The sequence below is a fragment of the Rhinatrema bivittatum genome, chromosome 1 (assembly GCF_901001135.1).
Source record: "Rhinatrema bivittatum chromosome 1, aRhiBiv1.1, whole genome shotgun sequence".
NCBI classification, from domain to species: domain Eukaryota; kingdom Metazoa; phylum Chordata; class Amphibia; order Gymnophiona; family Rhinatrematidae; genus Rhinatrema; species Rhinatrema bivittatum.
The window spans coordinates 156,142,646-156,169,175 of NC_042615.1; the positions used below are offsets into that span (position 1 = coordinate 156,142,646).

At 45.3% G+C, this 26,530-nt stretch overlaps 1 protein-coding gene across 11 annotated transcripts in view; it reads right to left on the bottom strand.

Annotated features, from left to right (window-relative positions):
• The window catches only part of LIMCH1 (LIM and calponin homology domains 1), a 692,462-nt gene extending 683,629 nt beyond the window's left edge, over window positions 1-8,833 (bottom strand). For 2 of the 11 annotated variants that reach the window (XM_029588796.1, XM_029588765.1), the window contains exon 1: window positions 8,469-8,833. In XM_029588796.1, the coding sequence (XP_029444656.1) occupies window positions 8,469-8,561 (93 nt within the window). In that variant the 5' untranslated portion in view covers window positions 8,562-8,833. The remainder of the gene's footprint in view (window positions 1-8,468) is intronic. The other 9 variants (XM_029588757.1, XM_029588740.1, XM_029588731.1 and 6 more) reach the window with 5 other exon arrangements.
• Between the last annotated feature and the right edge of the window lie 17,697 nt (window positions 8,834-26,530).

Here is a 26,530-nt window from a genome sequence, read left to right on the forward strand (position 1 = left end):
AGGCACCTGTCCTGCTGTTGACAGGTAGCCATTTAGCCTTTCGTGGCACTGCAAGAAGAGCCCCAAAGGCTACCACAGACATAACAACTCTAGGTAGGGGTAAAGGCAGAGGGACAAAGGAAAGGGGAAGAGGCCCAACGAATAAAAGATACAGCCAGGGGGAGGGGAGGGGTTGGAAAATCAGACAGACAGAATAGCAATGACGACTCTGCACCATTCCTAGTGCACTTTTGCCTTTATTTATTTATTTATTTTATTTTGACATTTCATATACTGTCGCTCCACTAAAAACAGTGTCACATGGCGGTTCAGAGAGAAATGAATATTTTATGATTATTTGAAGTAGGTGTCAAGTAGCTGCTGGCTGGGATCACTCATCTGAGGGACTCCCCAGGCATAGATCAGTCAGCACAAGAAATGTCTCACTCATATCCTTTAGAAGCTGGCACCGGAGCAGAAAGGGTCCCCTACCTGTTGCAGTAAGCCAGCTCTCTCACACCTTCTGATCACAGCAACCAAAGGCAAGGAGCATCTGTACTCGCCACTATGCCTTTTCCAATACAAAAACTGAAGTTTTAGAGAGGAATTGTCACCCATGCTTAATGCAGGCACACTGCCAGTTTGCAGGTGATGTATAACTATACGTACCGCGGTATAAAAGAATCTATAAGTAAATAAATAAATATGAAATGTCTGGCAATGCAGAGATCTGTTCCTATTCACTTTTCTGCATTGCTGTTGGGTATTAGCGTGCCCATGTAATAGCCCCATAAACTACAAATGCAAAGATATGAACCACGTTCAAAAATTGTTAGATCTAAGCAAGTTCTAGTAACTACTCAATATAAAGAGTGGCTACCACTTAGGTCAAGAGCTAGAAGCCAGTTAGCTAAAAGCTTTATCTGAAAAAAAGCAACAGTCCCAGCATCCTATGTCATAATACCCAGTGTACACACGGTATCCGGTGACCGGCTGCATTCACAAGAAGGTTTCCCGGCATGACACACGCTGCGCTAGGCCGTGCAGCGAGGGAGAGGTGGCTGCAGCCCAAGGCAGCCCCCATCATTGGGAGAATATGAAGTAAGAGGCAGGAGAGAGACAGAGACAGAGAGGTGACAATAGACTGGGGGAGAGAGAATGGCTGGGGGGTGAGAAAGCATGGTGGAGGTGAGCTGGAGTGAGGACAAATTAGGAGAGGGAAAGAAAAAGAAAGTGATAGGAAAAAGACGTAATTTGCCCTTAAATGTTTTGAAGCTCTCCAATAGTATAGAAGGTTTTAACCCTTCAAAATTAGTTTCTAAAAATATGGGTTGGTCTTAGGGGAGGGGAAGTTGGGCAATCATCCTGAGCATCGCGAAACAAGGGGCATGCTAGTGTCATGAGCATTGCCCATTGGGCTGGGCCGAATCTGCCCATCAATACTCCTAACTAGCAGGAAGCTGGGAGCTTAATAGCTCATCAGGGTTCCTCTGTTGTGCAGGGCCAGTCTCATAGTAAGAGCCGCAGTATCACATAATCTCGCAGCTCATACTGCGAGCCTGTCCCCACTCAACAGAGAAAGCTGACACACTGTTAAGCACTGTTCCTCCCGCCAGCCAATGCAATCCCAAAGAAGAGCCAGAGACATGGCCACAGAAGAGGAGAAGATTGAAAATGCCAGGAATCAGGGGGCAGAGGGAGGCCTGCATTTTATTTTGTCTCTTTTTTAAAAATTTGACATTTAGTGGTGGTGGAAGTAGGAATAGAGGAGACTGTACATGGGGTGATGGGGAGAGAAAGACAGCCCAGTATGGCATGGCGATGGGAGGGCAGGGAGACTTAAATACAATGGGGTGGTGGGTAGTAGGGAAAGGGAGACTACAGGAAGAGAGGGGTGGTGGAGGGGATAGGGAGAGGAAGATCTACATGGGGAGTGATGGAGGCTTGAACAGGAAGCAGGAGACTTACATGAGGTGATGTGTGGGAGCACTGAGAGGAGAGGATCACCTTGCTGGTGGCTGAAAAGAATCAGTAAGTTTTGCTTGGGAAATTTATTTATTTTTTTAAGTATTGGGGTGAAGTTAACTATTGGGATATATTATTTAGTGTGTTTGGGCTTTTAATAGTCAATAAGGCAGCGAATAAACAGAAGTTAGAGTGTTTGTATTTCCCAACCCTCCCACCCCTCGCTCATCCTTTAATTTATAGGCAGGTGTCCCTTTCACACTAAAAAAAAAACAGCCCTATAACTTCACTTCACAAATTCCCCACAACTTATTGAGAGTTTGATCATTCCCCTGTAGGCCACTACCAGACATATAGTGAATTCACTAATACATTTAAAGGACGCTAATTAGAAACAAACATTCCTACTCTCAGAGCAACCTAAAACCTAACTAGGAACTGAACAAATTTGAAATGAATGCAGCAGTCCAGCAGCAAGAGGGGGGCTTCCCAGTCTTTTGCATCGAGTGTCACATGTATGATTTTTTACCTGCCGGTGAGAAGTTGTACATGTGCATGCGATGCAAAGAGCTCCTGGCTCTCAGAGAACGAGTCCGATCTCTGGAGGCTAGAGTGGCAGACCTGGAGGAGCTGAGGCAGACAGAGAGGTATATAGATGAGACCTTCAGGGACATAGTAGCCAAGTCCCAACTTCAGACTGGCAGCCCTAGTGCTGCCTTGGAGGAAGAAGACCTGATTGGAGAGCATCAACCTGGTGTAGCAGGAAAGGATCCTGTAGCAAGGACCTGCTCTCCAGGTGATGCATTGTCCTTTCACACTGAGGATATCTCCCCAAGGCCTACTGCCCAGGAGGGAAGGGTTAGGTCGGCCATCATAGTTGGTGATTCAATTATTAGGAATGTAGACAGCTGGGTGGCTGGTGGGCGTGAGGATCGCCTGGTAACTTGCCTGCCTGGTGCGAAGGTGGCGGACCTCACGCGTCACCTAGATAGGATTTTAGACAGTGCTGGGGAGGAGCCGGCTGTCGTGGTACACGTGGGCACCAACGACATAGGAAAATGTGGGAGGGAGGTTCTGGAAGCCAAATTTAGGCTCTTAGGTAGAAACCTTAAATCCAGAACCTCCAGGGTAGCATTCTCTGAAATGCTCCCTGTTCCACGCGCAGGTCCCCAGAGACAGGCAGAGCTCCGGAGTCTCAATGCGTGGATGAGATGATGATGCAAGGAAGAGGGATTCAGTTTTGTAAGGAACTGGAGAACCTTTTGGGGAAGGGAGAATCTCTTCCGAAAGGATGGGTTCCACCTTAACAAGGGTGGAACCAGACTGCTGGCGCTAACCTTTAAAAAGGAGATAGAGCAGCTTTTAAACTAGAACAAAGGGGAAAGCCGACAGTCGCTCAGCAGCGCATGGTTCGGAGAGAGGTATCTTCAAAGGATACTAATGATGCATTAGAATTAGGGCATCCCGACAGTGAGGTTCCAATAATAAGAAAAGTAGTCCAAGTGCCTGTAACTAAAAACTCACCTGAATTAAAAAATTCTAACTTATCCCTATCAATTAAAAAGCAGAATGAAAATACAAACAAAAAGCACACTTTGAAATATTTATTTGCTAATGACAGAACTCTAAGAAGTAAGATGGGAGAATTAGATTGTGTAGCAGTGAATGATGACATAGACTTAATTGGCATCTCAGAGACATGGTGGAAGGAGCATAACCAATGGGACAGTGCTATACCGGAGTATAAATTATATCGCAATGACAAAGAGGAGCACCCGGGAGGCAGTATAGCGCTTTATGTCCGGGATGGCATAGAGTCCAACAGGATAAACATTCTGCATGAGACTAAATGCACAATCGAATATTTATGGATAGAAATCCCTTGTGTGTTGGGAAGAGTATAGAGATAGGAGTATTCTACCGCCCACCTGGCCAAGATGGTGAGACAGACAGTTAAATGCTAAGAGAAATTAGGGAAGCTAACCAAAAAGTGGTAGTGAGTAATAATGGGAGATTTCAATTACCCCAATATTGACTGGGTAAATGCATCATCGGGACATGCTAGAGAGATAAAGTTCCTGGATGGAATAAATGACAGTTTAATGGAGCAATTGGTTCAGGAACCAATGAGAGAGGGAGCAATTTTAGATCTAATTCTCAGTGGAGCACAGGATTTGGTGAGAGAGGTAACAGTGGTGGGGCCGCTTCGCAATAGTGATCATAATATGATCAAATTTGAATTAATGACTGAAAGGGGGACAGTAAGAAAATCCACGGTTCTAGTGCTAAGCTTTCAAAAGGGAAACTTTGATAAAATGAGAAAAATAGTTAGAAAAAAACTGAAAGGAGCAGCTACAAAGGTAAAATGTGTGCAAGAGGCATGGACATTGTTAAAAAATACAATCCTAGAAGCACAATCCAGATGTATTCCACACATTAAGAAAAGTGGAAAGAAGGCAAAACGATTACCTGCATGGTTAAAAGGTGAGGTGAAAGAAGCTATTTTAGCCAAAAGATCTTCATTCAAAAATTGGAAGAAGGATCCAACAGAAGAAAATATGATAAAGCATAAGTGTTGGCAAGTTAAATGTAAGACATTGATAAGACAGGTCAAGAGAGAATTTAGAAAGAAGTTGGCCATAGAAGCAAAAACTTACAGTAAAAACTTTTTAAAATATATCTGAAGCAGAAAGCCTGTGAGGGAGTCAGTTGGACCGTTATATGATTGAGAGGTTAAAAGGGCACTTAGAGAAGATAAGGCCATCGCAGAAAGATTAAATGATTTCTTTGCTTCGGTATTTAGTGAAGAGGATGTTGGGGAGATACCCATTCCGGAGAAGGCTTTCATGGGTAATGATTCAGATGGACTGAACCAAATCAGGTGAACCTAGAAGATGTGGTAGGCCTGATTCACAAACTGAAGAGTAGTAAATCACCTGGACGGGATGGTATACACCCCAGGGTTCTGAAGGAACTAAAAAATGAAATTTCAGATCTAATAGTAAAAATTTGTAACCTATCATTAAAACCATCCATTGTACCTGAAGACTGGAGGGTGGCTAATGTAACCCCAATATTTAAAAAGGGCTCCAGGGGCGATCCGGGAAACTACAGACCAGTTATAGCCTGACTTCAGTCCCAGGAAAAATAGTGGAAAGTGTTCTAAATATCAAAATCACAGAACATATAGAAAGACATGGTTTAATGGAACAAAGTCAGCATGGCTTTACCCACGGCAAGTCTTGCCTCACAAATCTGCTTCACTTTTTTGAAGTAGTTAATAATCATGTAGAGAACGGTGAACTGGCAGATGTAGTATATTTGGATTTTCAGAAGGCATTTGACAAAGTTTCTCATGAGAGGCTTCTAGGAAAAGTAAAAAGTCATGGGATAGGTGATGATGTCCTTTCGTGGATTACAAACTGGCTAAAAGACAGGAAACAGAGAGTAGGATTAAATGGACAATTTTCTCAGTGGAGGGGAGTAGGCAGTGGAGTGCCTCCAAGAACTTATCCAATCCTTTTTTAAACACAGCTATACTAACTGCACTAACCACATCCTCTGGCAACAAATTCCAGAGTTTAATTGTGCGTTGAGTAAAAAAGAACTTTCTCCGATTAGTTTTAAATGTGCCCCATGCTAACTTCATGGAGTGCCCCCTAGTCTTTCTACTATCCGAAAGAGTAAATAACCGATTCACATCTACCCGTTCTAGGCCTCTCATGATTTTAAACATCTCTATCATATCCCCCCTCAGTCGTCTCTTCTCCAAGCTGAAAAGTCCTAACCTCTTTAGTCTTTCCTCATAGGGGAGTTGTTCCATTCCCCTTATCATTTTGGTAGCCCTTCTCTGTACCTTCTCCATCGCAATTATATCTTTTTTGAGATGCGGCGACCAGAATTGTACACAGTATTCAAGGTGCGGTCTCACCATGGAGCGATACAGAGGCATTATGACATTTTACGTTTTATTCACCATTCCCTTTCTAATAATTCCCAACATTCTGTTTGCTTTTTTGACTGCCGCAGCACACTGAACCGACGATTTCAATGTGTTATCCACTATGACACCTAGATCCCCTTCTTGGGTTGTAGCACCTAATATGGAACCCAACATTGTATAATTATATATGTATAAAAATAACCCATGTATAAGCATGGGTTATTTTTCCCTATATGCATCACCTTGCACTTATCCACATTAAATTTCATCTGCCATTTGGATGCCCAATTTTCCAGTCTCACAAGGTCTTCCTGCAATTTATCACAATCTGCTTGTGATTTAACTACTCTGAACAATTTTGTGTCATCTGCAAATTTGATTATCTCACTCGTCGTATTTCTTTCCAGATCATTTATAAATATATTGAAAAGTAAGGGTCCCAATACAGATCCCTGAGGCACTCCACTGTCCACTCCCTTCCACTGAGAAAACTGTCCTTTAATCCTACTCTCTGTTTCCTGTCTTTTAGCCAGTTTGCAATCCACGAAAGGACATCGCCACCTATCCCATGACTTTTTACTTTTCCTAGAAGCCTCTCATGACGAACTTTGTCAAACGCCTTCTGAAAATCCAAGTATACTATATCTACCGGTTCACCTTTATCCACATGTTTATTAACTCCTTCAAAAAAGTGAAGCAGATTTGTGAGGCAAGACTTGCCCTGGGTAAAGCCAGGGCAAGTCTTGCCATTAAACCATGTCTTTCTATATGTTCTGTGATTTTGATATTTAGAACGCTTTCCACTATTTTTCCTGGCACTGAAGTCAGGCTAACCGGTCTGTAGTTTCCCGGATCGCCCCTGGAGCCCTGGGGCAATCCGGAGGAGGGGTACCATTTATCCTAGAGCCAGCCCTGCTAGAAATTATCATCACTGAACATAAACAAAACCACATTAGAAAACAAGAGCCCCCTAGCATGCCTCAATCAATAGGCATATGCCTGCTGCAAGGGCACACAACCAAACCGAAGCTTCCGTGCCCCTGCATTCCTTGAGGTTTATGGCATGCATCAATTTCCCTATTAAACATGCCCGCTGGTCAGCCTGCAGGATGTTTCTGCAGATAAGGTGATACCGTACCGAAAGCCTAAATAATAGCAGCCGGCTCCTGGATCCAATTCTCCTCTTTGTCTAGCCCTTGGCTATCAATGAAGCAAAGCTGTTGCTGCCTCATAGTAGCAATGTCATGGAAAAGTTCTGCTGTCTTTTCTGCAGACCTAGTTAACAACAGATGTTGTAATCAATAACCTTTCACTGCCTGTCAGTCCGGGAAATGCCTTCTTTTCCTTTTGACGCCTTTAAATGTCAATATTACCATTACGGTGCTATCACAGTAATATAGGGAGGGACAGAGCACCAATTAATATCTATACTATAAACACTGGGGATCCCTAGGGACTAAAGAACGGAGATGAAGAGGGAAGTGCATGGGGGTAACTTGCTGTGCGCCGGTTCCTACCCTTAACCAAGAGGCCTTCATGCTGTTGATGCAACTCCAATATTGCTCTCTGCTCCAATATTACTCTTTGCTATAACAGTAGGGGGGACGGGGGGGTGGGGGTGGAATTGGATTCAGATAGCAACCAACAAGGACACTAAATTTTAAGATCTGGGAAAACAAGCAGGAGTGGGAGTAACTTGCTGATGCGGCTGTTACTACCCTTAACCAACAAGCCTGATACTTTTGATGCTACCACAAGCTTGCTGGGCAGACTGGATGCACCATTTGATCCTTTTCTGCCATCATTTCTATATGCTTCTATATGCTCTTGTATTTTTTCCATATTAATTAATTCATGAATGTTAATTGATGATGTCCTCTACTCTTAGATATAGGATCCTATGTACTAACCTGTACTAAGCATTCTTTTTCCAATTGATATGGGAGAAAATCTTAAATAAGCAAGCTCAATATGAGTTCAAGTTGTTTCATTTAATCCTTACCTCAAAACCCTTAATAAACTTTTGATATTGTGCAATCTACTGCTAACTCTTCCGGCCTATGTTACAGAAATAAATTATTCGTTACTCCCCCCCCCCATTCAAGAAGCAAGCCAGTGTGAGAGCTGGAAAGCTGTCATGTTGCCTCCTCTGCAGGCCAAGTGCATGCGCGGTTTTTAAACAGACAAACTTATTTGTATTCATTTAGTCGTTCCTTGCTTTCAAAATGCTTGCTTGGTTACTTTCAGAGTCTGATGAACAAATCTAATCAAGCATTTGATCCTTCCCTTAGTTTACTAATCTATTAGATAAATGGTTTATCGCTCACAATTCAGTCAATTAGTCGCACTGCAATAATTACAAGAGACCATCAGGAAAGGCGCTGCAGCTTCTGTATCATCGTAACTGTGTGCATCTGCAGATCTATAATAATGCTTTCACCTGCATCTGCTGGGAAGAGGGTCATCACGAACACACATGTACCAAATGCAGGTGACATTTCACATATTCTCTGCCTTAACAGAGAAACTTTAATGTTTTGTATGGCCACAGCAAAGCGGTTCAATGCTTACACACGCCTACCTCAATCCACTTCTGCGCCTCGATGAAAGCTGGGTCAGGAGGAGATTCTTGCAGGTGTTGGATTTCTTCCAGCTGGACACCGGAACTGGCCATTTGCAGGGAAAAAAAAAGAAAAGAAAAGCCCTCTTTGGTCTCTCACTCTCGATCGCCACTAAGTGTGGGCTAAATGCACCCAGATCCTTTGCAAGCCGGCAGGAGGGAGGGAGGGAGACCCCCGCGCACGCGCGCGCCGTTTGCTCTGTCTGACAGGAGGTAGCAGGGGATCCGATCAGCAGGAGGGGGGTCACTGGAGCTGAGCCCTGGCGGCTGCTTGTGGTAATCTCTCGGCGTCTGTCCCCGCTGGAAAAAAACGCGGCTTCTCTTGCTCCCCCTGCTAAAAATAAACAGACGAATGGAGGCTGTACCTTCCTTCAGGCATTGCAAATCCCGTAGCCACCTCCTCCGCTCTGCTGTGCGGAGCTACAGAGCTTCCCCTCCCCCCACGGCTGTCTCATCTCCTCGCTCCTATAGAGGGCAAACGCTATGGCTCCGACTGCCAACAGCAAGGAGCCGGTGGGGCCTGGGAGCTGCAGCTATAGGGCGGCAGGTGTGCATGTGCGACTCTTGGGAGTAAAGGCCGTGGTTCTTTCATGCAATAAGACTGGGGGTATTTATTTATTTGTTTGTTTTGTGCCACTCTGGTAGGCTCTGACTTCTTGTTTTCACTCAGTTCTGATTTGGGCTGGGATTAAGGGGCAGGAGTACTTGATTCAAAGAGGAAGGTCCCATGAAGGCAAGCTGCCTGCATGAGGGGAGCAGGGAACAGATTTTGGAAAGCAGAGGGCGCCTTTGGTGGCTAGTTTCCTGCTGCATCCCCCATGCTTATTTGCTGCTGTGCTGTTAAGTGTTTAAAGCAGCAGACGGGGGTCTGGGCTGGAAATCTGCTTCCTATCACTCCTGGAGTGGTGCGGAGAGCTGCAGGAATTTGTTAGCCCTTCATGTAGCATGTTTAGCTTGTAGTAAGTGATAGCACTTTGCTTTACATTTTAAGTGCGCTTCTTCTACAGCCTGGGGCAGTGGTAGAGCTGCAAGATAAGCGGGCACTAGGGAGGTGCACCTTTTATTTGAAAAGACTCAGGAGATCCGAATTGGGGAGATGTCATGTTCCTAGAGTTGTTGGTTTGTTTTTTTTTCCAAGGGTCGCTGTTAACCATGAAATTAGGAAAGCTGTCCTGTTTCTAATTTTCCTGAAATGGGGATTTCCAACCGGTGTGATCTCTTGAAAGCGAGAATGGAGTGAGCTGCCTTCCAGGAGCTCTATCGGTGGGCTTCTACTTCTATTGACTGAGAGGGAGATCACCCCTTTCCTGTGAAATTCAAACATTCTGGGTGATGTACGGCCCCTTGCAGCCTTCAGCTGAATAGGTCTCAGCTCATGGACTCCACCCCACACCCTTGCTTGCTTGATAGAGCAATGATTTGTGCTGGCTTCCTGCTTTCTGTTACTACTCGCCCATCAGAGCTCAGCAGGCAGTTGACACTTGTCAGGCTGATGCGATATCTGCGCGCATTAAAGGGGCGCTCATGATTAAGCGCCCACTCCCTTAATGCACACCAACCCATCTCTCCCAGCTGCCCAATTTAAATCGGGCGCCACGCTAAAAAGGAGGCACTAAGGGAAATTACATGCCCCTAGCGCCTCCTCGGCAGCAGCACCCGGGAGAGGAGGCTGTCAGCCAGTTAGGAAAATGGATGCTCAATTTTAGAGCTGGAGGGTGGCCAATGTAACCCCAATATTTAAAAAAGGCTCCAGGGGCGATCTGGGTAACTATACACCAGTGAGCCTGACTTCAGTGCCGGGAAAAATAGTGGAAACTATTCTCAAGATCAAAATCGTAGAGCATATAGAAAGACATGATTTAATGGGACACAGTCAACACGGATTTACCCAAGGGAAGTCTTACCTAACAAAGCTTATTCATTTTTTTGAAGGGGTTAATAAACATGTGGATAAAGGTGAACGGGTAGATATAGTGTATTTGGATTTTCAAAAGGCATTTGACAAAGTCCCTCATGAGAGGCTTCAAAGAAAACTAAAAAGTCATGGGATAGCAGGCGATGTCCTTTCGTGGATTACAAACTGGTTAAAAGACAGGAAACAGAGTAGGATTAAATGGTCAATTTTCTCAGTGGAAAAGGGTAAACAGTGGAGTGCCTCAGGGATCTGTACTTAGACCGGTGCGTTTCAATATATATATAAATGATCTGGAAAGGAATATCAAATTTGCAGATGATACAAAATTATTCAGAGTAGTTAAATCACAAGCGGATTGTGATAAATTACAGGAAGACCTTGCAAGAATGGAAGATTGGGCATCCAAATGGCAGATGAAATTTAATGTGGACAAGTGCAAGGTGGTGCATATAGGGAAAAATAACCCTTGCTGTAGTTACACGATGTTAGGTTCCATATTAGGAACTACCACCCAGGAAAAAGATCTGGGCATCATAGTGGATAATACTTTAAAATCATCGGCTCAGTGTGCTGCAGCAGTCAAAAAAGCAAACAGAATGTTAGGAATTATTAGGAAGGGAATGGTTAATAGAACGGAAAATGTCATAATGCCTCTATATCGCTCCATTGTGAGACCGCACCTGGAATACTGTGTACAATTCTGGTCGCCGCATCTCAAAAAAGATATAGTTGCGATGGAGAAAGTACAGAGGACAACCAAAATGATAAAGGGGATGGAACAGCTCCCCTATGAGGAAAGGCTGAAGAGGTTAGGGCTGTTCAGCTTGGAGAAGAGACAGCTGAGGGGGGATATGATAGAGGTCTTTAAGATCATGAGAGGACTTGAACGAGTAGATGTGAGTCGGTTATTTACACTTTCGAATAATAGAAGGACTAGGGGGCATTCCATAAAGTTAGCAAGTAGACTAATTGCAGAAAATTCTTTTTCACTCAACGCACAATAAAGCTCTGGAATTTGTTGCCAGAGGATGTGGTTAATGCAGTTAGTGTAGCTGGGTTCAAAAAAGGTTTGGATAAGTTCTTGGAGGAGAAGTCCATTAACGGCTATTAATCAAATTTACTTACGGAATAGCCACTGTTATTAATTGCATCAGTAGCATGGGATCTTCTTAGTGTTTGGGTAATTGCCAGGTTCTTGTGGCCTGGTTTGGCCTCTGTTGGAAACAGGATGCTGGGCTTGATGGACCCTTGGTCTGACCCAGCATGACAATTTCTTATGTTCTTATGTTCTAATTTTCCCTTTCACCCTGCTGAGTCTGGGCCTACTAACCCAACTTTGTATTTTTCCTGAGTTCAAAGGAGATTTATTATCTGTACACTCCCTGTCTGAGAAGGTCTGCCTCATTCCTGAAAAAGAGAGAGATTTCTGGAGACTTTTCATCAGATTTTTTGATTAATTTTCTCATTCTGGAGAACACCCTGTACTTTGGGAGATGGACAAGGCCCAATCCTGAGCGCAGGGTCTGGAGACCTGTGAGCAACCCTCTACCTAGAGGAAGCAAAACAGTGACAGTAGAAGTGCCCAGTGTGGGATTTTTGGATTTTGAGCAATTTGGGTTTTTCTCCTTTTTTTGATAGTGTGGAGGTTTTCGTTCCCATCCTTCCTCACAGAATTGGAGTTAGGAGCTAGAGGATTTTGTTCAGGACTGGAAACATCAAACATCTCCTCCTGAGAAGTCACACAGAGTGGAAAGAGAGTATGGGATTGAAACATCAAGATCTGGAGTCTCCCAGCCAGGTCTCCACCCCCTAGAGACCAGGACACCGGCTTGTTGGTTCCCCAACAGGATTCCCCCCTACAGTTTGGGGCTTGTACACTGATGAGTAAAAAGTGGCAAGTACTCTCTCAGGATTTAGAGAGAAGGATACAAGCTAATCCTCAGAGAGACTATGTAATAGTTCAAACGTACAGTTTCATTTATGGAAAGTATGTGGGACAGTGATCGATGTTTTGGAAATATTCCGTACATTTTATTTGAACACCCAGTCTGTGTCCATCCTGTCTGTCCCTGAGAAATGCACACACTTAAGGAGAAATACTCCATCTCCTGGGCCAAGAAGAATTTCATTTTCCCCACAGCAAGAACTCCCTGCCTGGGATCTGCAGAGAGAAGGGGTAGGATGGAGAAAGTAGCCCTGACTAAAAAATATAAATGGCCCTAGGGGAAACAGCAGACGCCCTGGCAAAAGTGTTACATCTAGATAGACTGTTCGTTCTATTGAACCTAGAAGTATGCTGTCCATTTCCAGCTCTAGGGGCAAGGGGATGTGGGGATTAGCCTTGGCCTAGGTGTGCAGGAGAATGATCTGCCACTGCTTAACTCGTATAGCATTCCCAGATATGCACGGCGTTGTGCAGATACAGCAACATGGAGGTGGTGCAGCCACGAGCTAGCGGTCTGTTTGCAAAGGTGAATGGAAAAGGCTTGCAGATAGGGTTACTGACTGGGTTTTGCAGGAGTGGTAGCCCCCATCCCCCTCCCCCACACTCTTGCAGGTTGCTGTGAGGGGATTGACATGGGTGATTTCTCCTTCTTTGGTACGGGCAGTATATATTCCAGCAAGGTGTGATCTCATGTAGTGCTAGGGCTTGGGATGCATGTAAGCTCCTTCAGCCGTAAACTTGAAATTCATTCCTCATTACAGAGGAGTGTGAGGTGCTGAATGGGGTGGTCAGAGGTGGCACCTTTCTTGACACTTATAGTACCCGTGGGCCACAAGCCCATGATAAAAATGCTAGCAGGAAACAGGAGGGCCCCCTCCCAATCTCAGCTCCAGCGATGGTACCATCAACACGATGCGGGCGGGAGGGTGGGCAGGCTTGGTACTGCTTTCATGGTCATACTCTCATGTTAGTCGCCAGTGATGGGGCAGACTGGTTAGGGCTTTACAACTGGGCTTGCCAGACCAGTGTGCTGGATATATTCAGGTCAATTACAATCCGCCATATCCCGAACACCACCCAGGAGTAAATGTTTCCACCTTGAGGCATCCTTGACTCATTATGCGACTATATTAATATTCCTTGTGCATGGAAATGGTTGTCATGCTGTGTTTGTGGGCTACTAATTAATCTCCTCACAGGCAAATACCATGTAGCCGAACTGTAGCATTATGTTTCTAGGCAGGTATGGCATTAAGTAGACCAAGTCATTTAGGACCAAATAGGTTGAATGGCTTCAGACCTGCCATTGTATCCTTCTTTTGAAATACTTGCAAATCTCTCCTGTTAAAACTATCAGTGTAATCACAGCTGCCATCAGGAACATATTCATGGGTTTTCTGATCGCAGAGGATCTGATTTATCAGGTTATTGGCGCCTTACTTCAATTCCTTGATCCATTCATTTCTTCCTTTGTGAGAGTCTCCTTTTTCCAGGTTCTGACACGGGAGTATATGCAGCAGTCTGCTTGTCTTTGCTATTGGAGATGGAGAGCCAATCAGCTCAAGACTCTGAGTGAGCAGTCGCCTGGTGAAATTAAGGGCACAAGTAATGGCCCTGTTAGCGATCAAGAGTAAAACATTCTTAACTAGTTGGTGAGGATGCTGGGTCTGGTCCTTCTTTGGAAAATAATCCATAAGTACTACTGTCACCTGAAAAGCCCATTAACACCACAGTATAAGAGGGGCTGTACGCCAGGGAAGGGCTGCCAAAGAATGAAAGGCCTGGCCCTTTGTGCACTTTGTGGTCGTGGCACAAAGGTGTTTTGCCATCATCTGGAGCAATACACCACTCAGACCCAGCATCCATGAGACAGTATCTCATTAGCACATATGGTCATGGTTAATGATTGTGCTGCTGACCAAAGCTGTACAAGAAGTTCAACCCCCATTAGCTTAAGTTTTTTGGCCACCTGCAATGACCTTACATGAATTCTGATGCAAAGATTGTTATTTCAGTTGACTGGCTCAGTTAAGTAAAAAACCGGCGGGGGGATGGGAGGTTGAGGAGGGGCAATGATGAAAGGCAACTAAAGCATTTTCATTATCTCAGGACTTGGGTCAATATGCTTAGGTAGATATAGTACACAGACAGTTTACGTCGTCTCCTGTGATGGATGCAATTTTGGCTACAGTAGTGTGAGTAGTCTGGAATGGGCATCAATCCTATGGTGCTATTTTGAACCGACGGCATACGCCTGTATAAGATTGGGTCAAGACCTTATGATGCATTGGTTTAGACAATTGGCATCTGCCTATCTACTTGGGCAAAATCTGCCTGTAGAAGGGACAAAGGATCTATGATGCAAACAGGGTAAATATAAATATAATCATTTCTTCTGAGGGGCATCACTTCGAGGGGCTATTTTTCCCCTCCACTTGTAATACCCCAGGGGTGAGTTCTTTTTATGGGGTAAAGCAGCTGCTTGAGGCCCAGGCGGTGAGGTGACTTCCTTTTTTGTGCGCAGCCGGTGAGTGTAATTCTGAGGCTGATCAGGATAATAAGTGCAGGACACAGGGCTGGGTATTCAAAATTAACTTTACTGATTTAGTGAAAAGGTAATCAATAAGCAGGTGATGCAGATGTCTGTACAAATGAGTGTCCCTTCTCTTTTTCTGGGTTCCAGGGGAATTCCAAACTCCCGTTAAGTGAGAAAGTAGAGGTCCCCTAATCCTGAAGGATCCCAGGCTATAACAGATTACCCTTTTTGATTTTCACAGTCCTACCTGGATCTAGCAGACTTAACACCATAATCCAACCTGCGCCATTGTGCATTTCAAAGATCCTGTTGTGGGTCTTCACTGATGCTCCTCGGTCTCTTATTTGAGTTTTTCTTCTTCTGAGCCTCCTGGAAGGGAAGGCATTCAATCACTCAACATTAGAGAAGGGGTAAACAACCTCCCTTCACCATAGTTAGGATATCTCACTGACTGTTTAAATATCTTCTGAGCCCATAGTCCCTGCAGACCTTCTCTGACTTTGGAAGATTACTAACAGGGCTCAGCGACCTGGTCTCTGGATCCAAAGCAGGTAATCTTTCCTCAAAGCTCCAGACTGTAACTCAGGTAACTATGCTGTAAACAAGGTCCTAATCCTTAATAAATTCTCTTTATCTCTCTATAGAAGCATCTGATCTGGCAGGAAGCGCACAGGCAGGTAGTTTTCTCAGAATATTTGTGGTGAAGCTGTAGGCCTCACCCAAAGGAAAGGGACCCACTCCAATAGGGCTCCTCTCTCCTCAAACTCTTCTCTTGACTCTTCCTGAATCTCATCCTACTCCCCTAGTTATAGCAGGGTCCACCCATTCAGCTGCCTCATAAAGGAGGAGCTGTAAAATGGTATTCCTCTAGCTAGTTGTTCTTTCTACAGGGACTAGGTGACATCTAGTGGTCAACCCGTAGAGGTGCCACAATAGCAAGGCCGCAGCTTGGTATTTGGGGACCTGGGCAAGCTCTGCGAGCTACCCAGGTTGTTGTGGAGGTGGGCCATTGGCCCAAGGTGGAGTTGACACTACCTGTGGGGAAACCCCCAAGGGTCCCCACCGTCGGGAGGTGGAGCAGACCAGGAAGCGGAGGCCGACTGGAGCTTCGCCAATACCATCCCTCATTCCCCACAGGTTGAGCTATTGGGTACCGGGGCCATCTGGTCTTAGGTGGGCCTCCGCATGGTTGATCCCGAGGAAGGTGTTCAGGACAGGGAGCCAGGAAGCAGCAGAGACACAGGGTCCGAAGGAGCTGAGTTCAAGACAGGGCCTGGATCCAGAAGCCCGAGCAGGCTAGACAACAGGAACAAGTTAAGTCCGGGCTTATAAGTAGGCAGAAACCTAAGAAAGGCCAAGTCCAAGTAATCAGCTGGAGGCAGAGTCAGGTTCAAGCTAGAGTCAGGACAGGCGACTGGAGACGAAGTCAAGTACAGGCTGAAATCAGGGTAGGCGCCTGGAGACAAGGTCGCATACAGGCTGAGGTCAGGGCAGGTGGCTGGAGACAAGGTCGAGTACAGGCTGAGGTCAGGGCAGACGACTGGAGACAAGGTCAAGGTCGAGTACAGGCTGAGGTCAGGGCAGGCGTCTGGAGACAAGGTCAAGGTACGAGCACAGGTCAAAGCCGGGAATCCGGTCAAAGCCAGGAATCTGTCCAAAAACGTAGTCAGGAGAAGCAAGGGTCAAAGCCAGGAATCCGTCCAAGGTAATCAGGAACAGGAAACATGTACTGGAACTCAGGAACTGGAAACAGGAACGCAGGACTGGAATGAACGAGCACAGGAGCAGGAACAGAAACAAAGGAGTAGCAACTAAGCACACAGCAAACATGGAGACCTGTTGCCAAGGCAAAGACCAAGTCGCGGGGCCTGCTTTAAATAACAGGGCCCGGCGACGTCATCATCCGCCACGGCCCCTTTAAAGTCAGAAAAGGCACGCGCACCTAAGGCAAATGACTGAGATTACATGGTGGCGGCGTCTCCCCTACGTGCACATGGGGAGATCCGACTGGAACCGAAGGAGGCCGCGGAGCAGCCAGAGGAACCCGGGAAAGTGGTAGGCGTGCGGGCGCATAGGCAGCTGCCTACTGCTGCTAAAGAGGAAGGGCCAAGACCCAGGTGCTGGCAGTGAGTAGGGCCGGTCGCAGGCCTGCCAAGGCTGGGACATGCAAAACGGGTCCTCTGGTGGGGTACCCGAGCCCCAGGGGAAGGATTAAGGTTGAGCAGTGGCATCTGCACTAAGGCTCATGCTAGAATGGCTGGGATCATCTGATGCCTGGGCTTTAGGCTCCGGTCTGGGGTCAGACCGGAGACCCTAGATTCAGCCATATCTCATGCCCAAAGGGCTGATAGTCTTGAATTCATGGAATGGGCTGTCTGTAAGGATTAGCCCACAGGGCTGCATGGGGAGTAGGATTCCTGGTGGAACTCTGATTGTTGTTCACAAATACGGGAATCCTCATGTAGGCACATGGAGATCAAGTCATCCAATGCTAAAGGCGGCCCCGGCAGGGCAATTCATTCTTGCTCTGATCTGCTAATCCATTCAGGAAAGGCTGTGACAAGGGCCTCATTATTCCAGCCCATCTCTGCCACAACCATGTGGAATTCTACAACAACCTGCCCCTCAGTATGGGTCCCTTGCTTCATGTGAAGAAGGGAAGTAGAGGCTGATATTGTTACACCCCTCACCTCTTCCAAAGCGACTCCAGCATAGCCTCTGGCAGAATACTGTTCCAAGGACCCGGGATACAATTTTCTGTAACTTTGGACTTTCTTTATATGTCACCTAACCTGGACTTCCTGTGATGCTGGCTGATGATATCACATCCTCCATGAGTATATAAGGAACTCCTTTGCAACTAGCCAGCGCCTCAGCAATAGGGATCCTGGTAGGCCTTGAGTCCCAGTGTGTGTGGTACTTCCTGTGTAGTCACCTTGCCTTGTTCATGCCCTGTTACCTTGCCTTGTCTTGTCTCTTGGTCTATCCTGTTCCCCTTGCTTGGACCCTGACCTTCTGTGATCGCTACCTGGACATGACCCTGTGCTTTGGACCTGATTTCACTTAGTTTGCTGCATGCCCCAACCTCTGGATTGTTATTTGACTCTCCTGTCAGTCACCTGCCCTGACTCTCGCCTGGCCTTGGACTCTCATCTCTGGATTGCCCTAGGCACTTACCTAAGACCTGCCAGCTGCCAAAGCCCAAGGGCTCAACCTGCAGGGAAGCCAGCTGGTATAGGCGAAGCTCCAGCTTGTCCCACCACAGGGCTCCTCTGCCAGCTGCTTCTGTGGGCCTAGTGGGCTTGCTCACTAGGCTGCGCCAACCATACCTCAGTACCAAGGCTCCACCATTCTTGTGGATGTTACAGAGATCTAGCCCTGGTCATCAAAAATGCATTTAAATGCTGGGATGAAAGCAACACAATCTGAAATCACGGGGTCCTGGCTTGCAGGGTAAAACCTATAAAGCACTGATTCAGAAAGCCCCAACAGGCTTCTGGAGAAGCGCAAAGGAGTCTTCACCCAAGGCTCTTTATTCATATGCTCCATAGCTGCAAGAAGTATAGGAACAGAAGGTGGGACTTGTTGCAACAGTGATCCAGAGGGCCGTGGGAGAAGACTTTGGACAACAGCATTAACTTGCTCCTGCAGTCATACCACTTATTCCTGCAGGCTTCCCAGGCATTTGTCTAGTGCCACCAGGAGCTTATCATGTGTTTCAAAACATGCAGCCAGCTCACTGGGGATCATGTTGGCCAGAAGTTGATGTAACATTTGCAGTCTGTAGTTTGCTCCAGAGGTGAGCACCCTGGTCTCAGAAGAGTCAAATCCCAGCCACCAATTATAGATGGACTTCTGCCTAGTCAAGTCACCTTCCCTTCAGGTTAAACACTCCAGTTCTGATGGCCAGCAAGATATGAGGAAAGGGAGTAGTCCCAGAGATCCAGGAAGGAGAAGAGGAGTGTTGGACCTAGTAGCTAAATATAGACGTTGATGAAGAATTCTGGAGAACAGAAGCAGAGCCTGAGTACAAGGACTGGAAGGTAGCACCAAGCTCTGGCAACTGACTGCTGAGATTGCCTCAGTATAAGTACAGGAAACAAGATGGCCACCAGGAAGAAGTGAGGAGCAAAGAGCCGGGAGGTCTAGACAAACATAAGAACATAAGAAATTGCCATGCTGGGTCAGACCAAGGGTCCATCAAGCCCAGCATCCTGTTTCCAACAGAGGCCAAAACCAGGCCACAAGAACCTGGCAATTACCCAAACACTAAGAAGATCCCATGCTACTGATGCAATTAATAGCAGTGGCTATTCCCTAAGTAAAATTGATTAATAGCCATTAATGGACTTCTCCTCCAAGAACCTATCCAAACCTTTTTTGAACCCAGCTACACTAACTGCACTAACCACATCCTCTGGCAACAAATTCCAGAGCTTTATTGTGCGTTCGGATGTCTCACAGCGCTACCTGCAGGCCAGATGAGCACATGGCAATCCCAGAAGAGCTTCATTCCTGTCAGGGACATGATCCATTGGATCAGGGATCAGTGGGGTGGAGAGCCAGGGTGAAGGATAGAAGGATAGGCAGTAGCTGGTTCGGCCCGTCTTTCTTCCCCCCCCCCTTCCTCCTCCCCACCCCTAGGCTACCTTCCCCTCCCTTCACCCCTCCTAGGTCCTCTACCAAATACCCCTCTCCTTACTCTCTACTCCGAGTACTCTATGTACTTTATCAATACTTGTACATTATCTATATTTGTATTAACTATAATTATCTTGTACGCTATTTATAATTGTATTTAACTATGTTTTCTGTTAACCTATTTGTACAGCCTAACCTTCTTCTCCCGCACACCCTAATCCCACCCCCCTCCTCCCTGCCCCCTCCCTCCTCTCCCCCTCCCTAGTTTATCTTATCAGGATCATTGTAAAGCCCTGTTGGCTAATTATTGTTCTATGGAAACCGATGTGATGTTTTCTTAACGAATGTCGGTATACAAAAACTTTCAAATAAATAAAAAATAAATAAATAAATGTTAGTTAAGCTGTGCATCCACCCTCCCACCCATTTATATTACATTTAAATGAACCTAGTTAATCAACATTTGTATTAGTGAAATTTGGAATATATTCTTATTACAAATTCATAGATTGTTAATCTTGTGTTGTCTATGTCACAGTTGGGACTTGTTTACATGGGGTGGGCTGCTTGAAAGACTTGAACCAACCAGATATAATTGTAGCTTATTGTAACCCTTTTCTTTGAAGGAGCATTATCCTTCAGAGCACACAAAAATAATTTATATATCTGGGACTGTATTCCTTCTGATTTCCCCTCTTTCTTGTAAGCCCAAGGGTGAGTCCTTTCTGGGGGGGGGGGGGGGGGGGGGAGCTGTTGCTTTTTGGCCCAGGCTGTGGTGGATTCACTGTCTCCGTGGCTCAGTAAATCAATTGAATTGCTGAGGTGCTGCTGGACTGGAAACAAATGAGCATGAAATAGATCTGGGTGTTCAAAAGAAAATTTACATTGGTATCCTAAACTTAACTAGGAACTCAACAAAATTTTAAATGAAGGCAGCAGGCCAGCAGCAAGGGGGGGGGGGGCTTTCCAGTCTTTTGCATCGAGTGTCACATGTATGATTTTTTACCCACCGGTGAGAGATTGTATGTGTGCACTCGGTGCAAAGAGCTCCTGGCTCTCAGGGAACGAGTCCGATCTTTGGAGGCTAGAGTAGGAGACTTGGAGGATCTGAGGTACATTGATGAGACCTTCAGGAACATAGTAGCCAAGTCCCAAATCCAGTCTGGCAGCCCCAGTGCTGCCTTGGATCAGAAAGGTCTCCCAGTTGAAGAACATCACCCTGGTGTAGCAGGAAGTGATCCAGTAGCAAGGACCTGGTCTCCAGATGATATATTGTGAAGGAGTGTGTATATGTGTGAGTGATTGGGAACTGATGTGTATGAAAAAGGGAGCGTGTGTATGTGAGGGTTCTAGCCAGTGTGAAGGGATTGTGTATGTGTGAGAGAGAGCCTGTGTGAAGGGGTGTGTGAGAAAGAGACATAGGTAGCCTGTGTGAGGTGTATGCATGAGAGAGAAAGGGAGCTTGTGTGGGTGTGTATGCAAGAGAGAGGGACCCTGTATGAAGGGAAGTGTGTGCATGAGAAAGTGAGGGAGCCTATATGATGGTGTGTATATGTGCACTAGAGAGATAGAGGGAGCCTGTATGAGGGTGTGTATGTGAGAGTGAGGGAGCCTGTATGGGGGTGTGTATGTGAGAGTGAGGGAGCCTGTATGGGGGTGTGTATGTGAGAGTGAGGGAGCCTGTATGGGGGGGTATGTGCACTAGAGAGAGAGTTTGTGTGTGTGTGAGAGAGAGAGAGAGAAAGAGGGAGCCTGTGTGAGGGGCAGTACTGAGAACGGGGTCAAACTCTAGGAGTGGCGATAGAGTGGAAGGGGTTAAGCCTAGAGGTGGAGGGGAGAGATACTGGCAGGTGGAGGAGTTGGGGCCTGAGAGGGCAAAGTGGCCAGGGGAGTCGGGAGAGAGAGTGGAAGGAACACTCTTACAGTGAATTTCTAGGGAAATTCTGCTCAAAATATTTAAAATTCTGCATCTTTAAGTAATAACTTTTTACTGTATTAATTTAAAATGTAATTACTTAAAAACTGTTTTGTAAATTGTGTTATTTCGACCAATATAAACTTATGTAGAATTTTGCAGAATTTTAAGTTTTTGTGTGCAGAATTTTAAATGGTTTTGCGCAGAACTCCCCCAGGAGTAAGGAGTGTTAGGAGCACTTAGAAACCAGAGTCATCACCACGTACATAGAGGGAAGACAAATACAGCTGTACTTTCAGTTATTTGTGAGTTGAACATTGATTGTTTTAAATAAGAACATAAGAAATTGCCATGCTGGGTCAGACCAAGGGTCCATCAAGCCTAGCATCCTGTTTCCAACAGTGGTCAATCCAAGCCATAAGAACCTGTCAATTACCCAAACACTAAGAAGATCCCATGCTACTGATGCAATTTATAGCAGTGGCTATTCCCTAACTAAACTTGATTAATAGCCGTTAATGGACTTCTCCTCCAAGAACTTATCCAAACCTTTTTTGAACCCAGCTACACTAACTGCACTAATCACATCCTCTGGCAACAAATTCCAGAGCTTTATTGTGCATTGAGTGAAAAATAATTTTCTCTGATTAGTCTTAAATGTGCTACTTGCTAACTCCTGGGGTCACCCTCTCTTTCTCCTTCTCTACCTCTGCTGTACATCATTCCGCAGCCGAGACTCCGCCTCCCGACAGTGAAGCTCAGCGTGGCTCCTCCCCTGGGTAGTACCATCCCTCATCTCGGCCAAAGGGTCCACATACTAACAAATCCTAATAATTTACTTTAGTTTGAAAATAAGAATCCATGCAAGAGCTGAAAAGGTAAGGAACAATATTTTAAAAAATAATTGTCAGAAAAACCATATTCTCCTTATCCATTGTACTCTTCCTTGTTGTTCTCCTCCCTTCTGCACCACCATCCATATCCAACAGAACTTCCCCCTAAAGGGTGGAGTAGCTTGATTGAAATTCCAGCATATACTGGTCTAAGTGCAACGAAGCCCTTGTTCAAAAATACTAAGTCTTTGAGATGATCCAAACCCAGTAGCTCTTGTTGAAAAAAACAGTGCACAAATACCCAAAAAAGTATCCTTTTCTCTCCTCATCCTTGCCTTAGATTAATAGAGTAAAAAGACCGATGACCCAAACCCTTCTGGATTCAGGGGGTTCTCCCCTCCTTCAGGAACTGGTCAGGATCCCGAAGCACGACAGCAAACCTCTTTCTTCCTGGACAGTCCACCTGATAGATGGCAAAGACCAACAACCATCTCCTTACCCTCTTGATCGCACCTGTTGAGGAGAGGCAATGACCTAGATCACATGCACAGAGAGTAATTTATAGTCCTCTCAAGCCTTCCCCCAAAAAGGTGGGGTTACAGCCTTGGGAGAATCTCAAAAAAACCTTTCCACTGCCTATACTAGAAAATCCAGGAGAATTCAGTGACAGGCAGAGCCGGGTCACATGAACAAATAAGGATTTAAGGAACATCCGTTGATCAATTTTCTCCCAAAACACAGTCATAGCGCCTAGTCTTCCATCTTCTGCATAAACTGGCTAATTTTAAAAGGAACGCACATGCACCCATAAACGCATGTATCGGCGCGCGAGCAGAGATATGCTGCAATTTTATATTGCCTGCACAAGTACACATGTATCATTTAAAATCCCCCTGCCAGAGGCGGCTCGAGTAAATGTCCCATGTGTATTTCTGCTAGGTCTTTAGTGGCTTTTAAGCATGTATCCAGGCAGATTTTAAAACATGCTCGCGTTAGGGGAAAAAATATTTTTTCCAATTAGTCCACCAGTTTGTCCAGTTGATATTGAGGTCTTCAAGACCCCTCTAGTGGTTCATCCTATAAGCCCCCCATTTGACCCCGAACCTTCACGCTGAAACTCGAGATCTCTAGACTTACTCCTCATTAGGACGACCAGAAAAGTTACGCAGATAACATGTGGACATGCGGTATGATCAGCTTTCTTAAAATTCGGAGTTATGCGCAAAAGTCTTGGCCCTGCCCCTGAACACCCTTCCCCCACCCCTTTTTTGCCCCCTCATTCTTGATGCACGCATGGGTATGTATACACGTACTTTACAGCTTTTTAAAATTTACGTTGCTCGCATGTGGCCCGCATATGTGGCTGTTTTTGCACAAGCAATGCTTTTAAAATCTGCCTCATAATGAGATGTTATTTAGTATGGAGATACTGATGGCCCTGATCTCAGGATACCAGCACTGAATTGGAAGAAAAGGCTCACAAATATGATATTTGTATTTAATGAGATATCACATCCTCATTTGTATCGCTTTTATTTTTTCTTATTTGTATCGCTTTTATTTTTTCTTATTTGTATATAGTAGATTATAGTAAATTCCCTGTTATTTTTATTTGTTCTGTTTTTATTTTATTATTGTGTTATTGAAAAGCAAACTAGCACATGAAAAGGGAGATTTGAAAATTATTTTCTAAGAATGTAACTATATAATTGCTTTTTGAAAATATTATTGGTATTAATTTTAATTAGGGAGGGTCCTGCAATTCCCATCTGCCCCACACGCCACACAAACAGGCCATCCTTGGATATGCTGATCATGTTTCAGCTACTTACTGTTAGGCATTGGAGTAAATTTTCATTCTACCTAGTCAACTGCCAGAGAGTAATGATCTGCATTCAAAATGCTTGCCTGTCACTGTGAATTTTGAATTCAAATAGGACCAGCATTTCTGACTAGGTAGAATGAATCACTGTCTATGGTGGCATAATTGAAGAGGGGGCAGAAGCCAACTGTGATCATGCTCCTCTGCAGTGCTTCTTCTCCTCCTCAATGACTGTTGCATCTGCCCAATGCCACTTTTCTGCTGAATCCGCTGGCCACCATACTTCTGTCCTTTACTCAGTGGCTCTTCCACTGAATCCACTCCTTCCTGCTCTCCAAAATTTCACCTGATTCTTCTGCTCCTGGTCATGGGACCCAGTCCAAGGGGGCAGCAGTGCAGCATCAGCCAAGGTTGAATTTAGGCATAGGCAATATGGGCACATGCCCAGGGCACCATATTCTGAATGTACCCACACATTGGAACTCTTCTTGCCGCTCTTTGATTTCTGATGGCTAAATCCCTTATCCCCGAGCCTCTGCCTAGGCATCATGCTCTTAAATCCGGCTCTTGCATCAGTAAGACACTGAGTCTAGAGGTGGCAAAATTATGGAGCTCACCCCAATAGGAACTTGTGGAAAGAAGCATACACCTCCTAACAGGAAAACAGAACAAGCATAGCTGTTTTAGATGCCTAGATATAAATAACACACTAGCAGAATACCTCACCTCAGTCACATATGCAGAACACAGACAGTCTCTCACCAAATACAAAATAAACCATAAAATAGAAATAGAAATGTGCTAACAAAAAAGTGAACTGGAAACCACAAAAACCAGATTGTGTATATAATGCAACAATGGAAAAACAGAAACATCAGCATTCCTCATAAAATATCAAACAATAAAATTAAGAAATATAAATCATTAACCATAACAGCAAAATCAGCCTAATAAAAAGAAATATTTCAAAACAGCTGACAAAAAGAATAGTGTCCAAAAATTAAAAACTCTTAAAAAATTTCCAAATACCAATAAAATATTTCAGTACATCATATACATCAATGTTATAGCTAAAATGATAATTAAAACTACTAAGGGTAAAACTAATTACTCTCTTTTCTCCATACCTGGGCACTTTTGATTTTCAGATGCTCTCAGATTGTAATGGATTAATGGTAGCTGGAGCAATGTTGCTGCACACAAACTTTCTCCTCCTCTCTCACCACAGACACACGCTCTTTCTCACACTTGCTTTCAATCACAAACAGACATGCACATACACATCTCTCTCCACACATGCTTTCAATCACATACACACTTGTTCTCAATCACACATGCTGCCTCCACTCATACTCTCAATCACACACACACACACACACACACACACACACGCTTTCAATCATTCCACCCCCACACTCCCCACCCCCCATGCTGTCAATGATTTTCACACAAACATGCTGTGGAATTACAAACCCATCTGTTGTTCTCAGTCACACTCACACATGATCTCTTGACACATGCTCAATCACACACTATTTCACTCACTCTCTCCCTCCCCCCCCCCCACCACTTCCCCCACAAACACATGCCCAGCAGCAGCCTCTTCCTCCTTCAGCCCCCATCCATTGCTCTTTCGCTCTAGGCCTCTCCCCATTGTATTCTGCTGCACGTGGGATGAGTTCCACCTACTGCTCTCTCTCTTCCTCTTTTCAGCTGCAGGCAGGATGGGCTCCATGTGCAGCCCTAGCTCCTCCTCTTTTTAGCTGCGAGCAGGATGCGCTCCACATACAGCCCTCTCTTCCTCTTTCCGGCCATGGGCGGGATGGGCTCCACCTGCAGCTCTCTCTTCAGTTGGTATAGGGGTCGTGCAGGCAGTTTTGGTCCCTCTTAGGGTTAGCACTCTAGGCAACCACCTAGTTCGTCTAGTGGAAGAGCCGACCCTGTTTTTGACAGGCAATCATCCGTAGGATCTGGGATGGCTTTTCCGAGGGCAGAAACACATTGGAGCCCGTAGTTGAAATGTTATTTATTTATATTCTGCTTTTCAGGCACTTCAAAGTAGCTTTCATTTAGGTACTGTTGGACTTCCCTGTCCCTGGTGGGCTTATAATGTAAAGGGCTAATTATAAAAGTCCTGCGCACGGCAATTCCGAGAGATACGTGCGGATTTTAAATGGCCCACAGCCACATGCATATCTCCCAATATGAGCACTAGAACAGATTGAGCAGAAGGGGACTGGGCATGGGGAAGGGGGGTCATGAGCGGACCGAGTCAGCACCATTAGGCACTGTCCCGCGGAAGCACGTGCCAGGATATGAACGGCACGCATCCAGAGAGCAGTTACGTTTTAAAACAAAAAAATATAGGTTAGATAGCAGGGTTAGTAGGAGAAAAGGCAGGTAGGGTAGGTAGGGG